General features: G+C 44.6%; 1 protein-coding gene across 1 annotated transcript in view; it reads right to left on the reverse strand.

Moving 5' to 3' along the window:
* The window catches only part of naalad2 (N-acetylated alpha-linked acidic dipeptidase 2), a 153,813-nt gene extending 152,295 nt beyond the window's left edge, over nucleotides 1-1,518 (reverse strand). The window contains exons 1-2 of the mRNA XM_043691542.2: nucleotides 927-1,518; nucleotides 564-669 (exon numbers count right to left, since the gene is read on the reverse strand). Of these exons, the coding sequence (XP_043547477.2) occupies nucleotides 564-669; nucleotides 927-1,008 (188 nt within the window). The 5' untranslated portion in view covers nucleotides 1,009-1,518. The remainder of the gene's footprint in view (nucleotides 1-563; nucleotides 670-926) is intronic.
* Between the last annotated feature and the right edge of the window lie 4,482 nt (nucleotides 1,519-6,000).

Genomic DNA, 6,000 nt, shown 5'->3' on the forward strand with positions numbered 1-6,000 from the left:
AAAAAGAAGAGCTGCTAAAACAATTGTTAGCTTTTTTGAGGCAAAGATAGGAGAAATGATCATTGGGAGCAAGAAACTGGCAGAGACTTTCAACAAATATTTTGTATATATCTTCACACTGTGAACTTCTGTTTTTGTTTCTGATTTACAGCATCTGCAGTTCTTTTGATTTTGATTTAGTACAACACTTCATGATGCTTTCCTATACCTGTATAAAATTCCACAGAATACATACTGCAAGTTAATACTTTATGTTTTGTAACATTCCGATTTCCACAACTTCTGGGGTAATCCAAAGTATCTTACTGCTGAAGGGCAACTTTGTGATGTTCAAATCAATGGTATAGTTTTGTGACACAAGTATAATTGCAGCTAATTTGCAGATAATGTGACACTGAGCAGATAATCTAAAACGTGTTTCCCGATCTAAACATAAGAAACCGCTGGCAATATGGGACTCATTCACTGTCTAGTCACTACTTTATTGAAAGCAGAATCTAGGTATTCACACCAACACGACTAGAAGCTGACGTAGGCCAACTGAAGCATAAAAAGTCTCTTACCGCAGATGTACTCTCATGTTTTCAGCTTGCATTTCATGCAGCAGCTTGCTCCCAATAGTTTGAGGTTTCATCGGAAAGTTATCCACACAGGGCCTTCCAACCCACCCTTTAAGAACAAATTATAGATTTCAAAATCATTCTGCCGAAGCTTTTGTTCAGCCGGTCTTTGGAAATGACCTGCTAAGCGGTACCTCGTTTTGATTAATAACATGCAGCAAAAATTTATTTGCCGTACTAGCAAGACATGTTTCGTATCAGTGGACTCAGTCCAGTTCTAATAGAAGTAAATTCAACTCTGTTTTTCACCTCTTCAACTCACTCCCCCTTTCCCGTGAAGGCACAGTTCGGGGACTCAATACTCACCAATTAGAAATCCAAACAAAAATATTGCGGTGAATATCAGTAACATTCGCGCCCACTTGCACCAATTCACACCCGACCTCATTTTTGAGGTTGTGGCCAGGTCTCCGGTATCTTAGATGGAAATGCCGGAACTGAACTTCGACCAACAACTATGAGCTGGAAACAATTCACTGCCCCAGCTGTAAAAGTCTGCGAGAGTGGAGGGAAAGTTAGTTCTCTGCAGTTAAGGCAAATGGAGCACGCGATATTTTGCAGACGTTAAGAAATTGATCTACTTCGTGGCTGGGCTGAGTCCAGCCAATGCAACTTTGGAGCTCAGTATTTACACAGTTTGCAGTTCTGATAATAAACAGCGCTAACTATTGTTTATTTGTTCCGTAACTTTGTTCTATACACATCCACCAGTTTGGAATGTGTAACTTAATTCTGTCTGCTGTAATTCAATCTCCTCTACACCTTGTAATTTGATCCACTCATTCGCGCAGGTAGAGCTCGCGGTGCTATCATTTTCTTTTCAAGACGTGGCTCTTGTTCATCCTTGAGGTTGAAGATTTATCATTTTGGATATTTGGTAGGATTCCAGTAGGTATCTGTGTCTGCTTCAACAAGACAAGCTACCAAAGACCACTGCGTTTTTGAGTCCGAGTGCAGGAATGTTTCTCCTATTTGTACGATGTTCAGTGATCCCGAATGAGTTTCGTCAAGGTCGATATCGAAACGCGTTAAGTGAAGCCTTCAGAATGTTTTTGTTCCTTTGACCAATATGAACGCGTGACTTAGAATCAAGCTCCTCACTGAAGGTTCATTTTGGTGAATTTATGTCAGGTATTCTGACCTCAAGGAGAAAGTGAGGACTGCAGATGCTGGAGATCAGAGCTGAAAATGTTGCTGGAAAAGCGCAGCAGGTCAGGCAGCATCCAAGGAACAGGAGAATCGACGTTTCGGGCATTAGCCCTTCTTCAGGAATGAGGAAAGTGTGTCCAGCAGACTAAGATAAAAGGTAGGGAGGAGGGACTTGGGGGAGGGGCGTTGGAATTGCGATAGGTGGAGGGAGATCAAGGTGAGGGTGATAGCTGGAGTGGGGTGGGGGCGGAGAGGTCAAGAAGAAGATTGCAGGTTAGAAAGTTCGAGGGATTTGACTGAGACAAGGTGGGGGGGAGGGGAAATGAGGAAACTGGAGAAATCTGAGTTCATCCCTTGTGGTTGGAGGGTTGCCAGGCAGAAGATGAGGCGCTCTTCCTCCAACCATCGTGTTGCCATGGTCTGGCGATGGAGGAGTCCAAGGATCTGCATGTCCTTGGTGGAGTGGGAGGGAGAGTTAAAGTGTTGGGCTACGGGGTGGTTGGGTTGGTTGGTCTGGGTGTCCCACAGGTGTTCTCTGAAACATTCCGCAAGTAAGCGGCCTGTCTCCCCAATATAGAGGAGGCCACATCGGGTGCAGCGGATGCAATAGATGATGTGTGTGGAGGTGCAGGTGAATTTTTGGCGGATATGGAAGTGGCCCTTGGGGCCTTGGAGGGAAGTAAGGGGGGAGGTGTGGGCGCAAGTTTTGCATTTCTTGCGGTTGCAGGGGAAGGTGCCGGGAGTGGAGGTTGGGTTGGTGGGGGGTGTGGACCAGGAGTGTAGAGAAAAAAAGATAATCAGGAGTAAAGAAAGAAAAAAAACGAAAAAAAAAATTAAACTTCCACCCTAAACATATTGAAACAGCCATCCCCTATAGACATACCCTACAGAGAGTGTTGTCATAAGAACAGGATACGATGCTCAACTCATCGATCACCAGTTCCAATGTGCCACAGCGAGAAACCATACTGACCTGCTCAAAAGATGGACACAGGATACGACTGTTAGATACCCTTCATTGTCCAGTGCTTCCCGGGATCGGAAGGATTACACCATATTCGTCACAGCCTGTAGTACGTTATCAATGACCTTGTACACCTTGTCAAGATCTTCCCTATGCTTCCATTTCTCACCTTTAAACAACTGCCAAACCTTAAACAGACCATTGTTCGCAGCAAACTGTCCAGCCTGCAGGACAATATTGACCACAACACTATACAATCCTGTCATGGCAACCACCGCAAGAAATGTGAAAGCACAGACATGCATACTACCTTTAAAAGGCATCTGGTGGGCATGTGAACAGGAAGAGTTTAGATGGATATGGGCCAAGTGTTGGCAAATGGGACTAGATTAAGTTAGGATGTCTGGTTGGCACTCTCTCGCATGCATATACTTCCTCACACTTGCACACACTCTCAACTACACACACACACACACATGTACTCCCTCACACACTCCTCTCAAGCACATACTCACCCACACTGTCTCCATCTCTCACCCTCACATGCACACACACATACACCCTCTCAGACACACACACTCTCTGTCTCTCCCACGCACATGCAAATATACATGTAAAACTATGGGGTGAATTTGCATTTGCAGATTTGTTTTTGCAGATAGAGTCATAGAGATGTAAAGCACGGAAACCCTGCAGTTCAACTCATCCATGCCGAGCAGACATCCTAACTTAATCTAGTCCCATTTGCCAGCATTTGGCCCATATACCCACCAGATGCCTTTTAAATGTTGCAATTGTACCAGCCTCCATCACTTGATAAGGTTCCCCATGATAGGTAATTGCACAAAATACAGTGGCATGAGATTGAGTGGTTTGGATCAGAAATTGGCTAGCTGAAAGAAGACAGAAGGTGATGGTTGATGGGAAATATTCATCCTGGAGTTCAGTTACTAGTGGTGTACTGCAAGGTATCTGTTTTATTACAATGACAAACAGCAGTGGACCCAAATGACCTGGCTGATGACGTAGAAAGATGAGTTGGTAAATTTGCAGATGACACTAAGGTCGGTGGAGTTGTGGAATGTGCCGAAGGATGTTGCAGGTTACAGAGGAACATAGATAAGCTGCAGAGCTGAGCTGAGAGGTGGCAAATGGAGTTTAATGTGGAAAAGTGTGAGGTGATTCACTTTGGAAGGAGCAACAGGAATAAAGAGTATTGGGCTAATGGTAAGATCCTTGGTAGTGTGGATGAGCAGAGAGATCTTGTTGTCCATGTACATAGATCCCTGAAAATTGCTGCCCAGGTTGATAGGGTTGTTAAGAGGGCATACGGTGTGTTAGCTTTTATTGGTAGAGGGATTGAGTTTCGGAGCCATGAGGTCATGTTGCAGCAGTACAAAACTCTGGTGCTACTGCACTTGGAGTATTGTGTACAGTTCTGGTCACCGCCTTATAGGAAGGATGTGGAAGCTTTGGAAAAGATTCAGATGCAATTTACTAGGACGTTGACTGGTATGGAGGGAAGGTCTTATGAGGAAAGGCTGATGGACTTGAGGCTCTTTTCGATAGAGAGAAAAAGGTTGAGAGGTGACTTAACTGAGACATATAAGATAATCAGAGGGTTAGATTGAGAGGACAGTGAGAGCGTTTTTCCTCAAATGATGATGGCTAGCACAAGGGGACATAACTTTAAATTGAGCGGTAATAGATATAGGAGAGATGTCAAAGGTAGTTTCTTTACTCAGTAGTAGAGGTGTGGAACACCCTGTCTGCAACAGTAGAAGACTTGCCAATTTTGAAGGCATTATTTGGTCATTGAAAAAAACATATGGATGAGAATGGAATAGTGTAGGATAAATAGGCTTTAGATTGAAGGCCTAAAGGCCTGTACTGCGCTGTTATGTTCTATGTCCTACTTCCTCTGACAGCTCATTCCATACACACACCATTTGCATGAAAAAGTTGCCCCTTAGGCCCCTTTTAAATCTTTCCCCTCTCACACTAAACCTATGGCGTCTAGAACATAGAACATTACAGCACAGTATAGGCCCTTCGGCCCTCAATGTTGCGCCGCCTGTCATACTAATCTGAAGCCCATCCCACCTATACTATTCCATGTACGTCCATATGCCTGTCCAATGACGACTTAAAATGTACTTAAAGTGTTCAGACCTGTACACAATACTCCAAGTGTGGCCGTACCAGAGCTTTGTACAGCTGCAGCATAACCCCCTGGTTCCGGAACTTAATCCCTCTATTAATAAAGGCCAAAACACTGTATGCCTTCTTAACAACCCTGTCAATCTGGGTGGCAATTTTCAGGGATCTGTGTACATGGACACCAAGATTCCTCTGCTCATCTGTACTCCTAAGAATCTTACCATTCGCCCAGTACTTTGCATTCCGATTACTCCGTCCAAAGTGTATCACCTCACACTTGCTCACATTAAACTCCATTTGCCACCTCTCAGCCCAGCTCTGCATCCTATCCATGTCTCTCTACAACCTACTACATCCTTCATCACTATCCACAACTCCACCGACCTTAGTGTCATCCACAAATTTACTAACCCACCCTTCTAAGCCCTCATCCAGGTCATTTATAAGAATGACGAACAACAATGGACCCAACACCGACCCTTGCGGTACGCCGCTAGTAACAACACCAAGACGAACATGTTCCATCAACTACAACCCTCTGTTTTCTTTTAGCAAGCCAATTATTGATCCAAACTGCTATGTCTCCCACAATCCCATTCCTCCGCATTTTGTATAATAGCCTACTGTGGGGAACCTTATCGAATGCCTTGCTGAAATCAACCGGTTTGGTCACTTTGTCAAAAAAGTCAATACCCTTCACAAAACCGTGCTGACTGTCCCTGATCAGATTATTCTTTTCTAGATGGTTATAAATCCTACCTCTTATAACTTTTCCAACACCGGGGCAGCACGGTGGCACAGTGGTTAGCACTGCTGCCTCACAGCGCCAGAGACCCGGGTTCAATTCCTGCCTCAGGCGACTGACTGCGTGGAGTTTGCACATTCTCCCAGTGTCTGCGTGGGTTTCCTCCGGGTGCTCCGGTTTCCTCCCACAGTCCAAAAATGTGCAGGTTAGGTGAATTGACCATGCTAAATTGCCCGTAGAGTTAGGTGAAGGGGTAAATGTAGGAGAATGGGTCTGGGTAGGTTTCGCTTCAGCGGGTTGGTGTGGACTTGTTGGGCCGAAGGGCCTGTTTCCACACTGTAAGTAATCTAATCTAATCTAAA

Source organism: Chiloscyllium plagiosum, unplaced genomic scaffold, assembly GCF_037043375.1.
Source record: "Chiloscyllium plagiosum isolate Xiang-an unplaced genomic scaffold, Cpla_swu_hap1 HiC_scaffold_6, whole genome shotgun sequence".
NCBI classification, from domain to species: Eukaryota; Metazoa; Chordata; class Chondrichthyes; order Orectolobiformes; family Hemiscylliidae; genus Chiloscyllium; species Chiloscyllium plagiosum.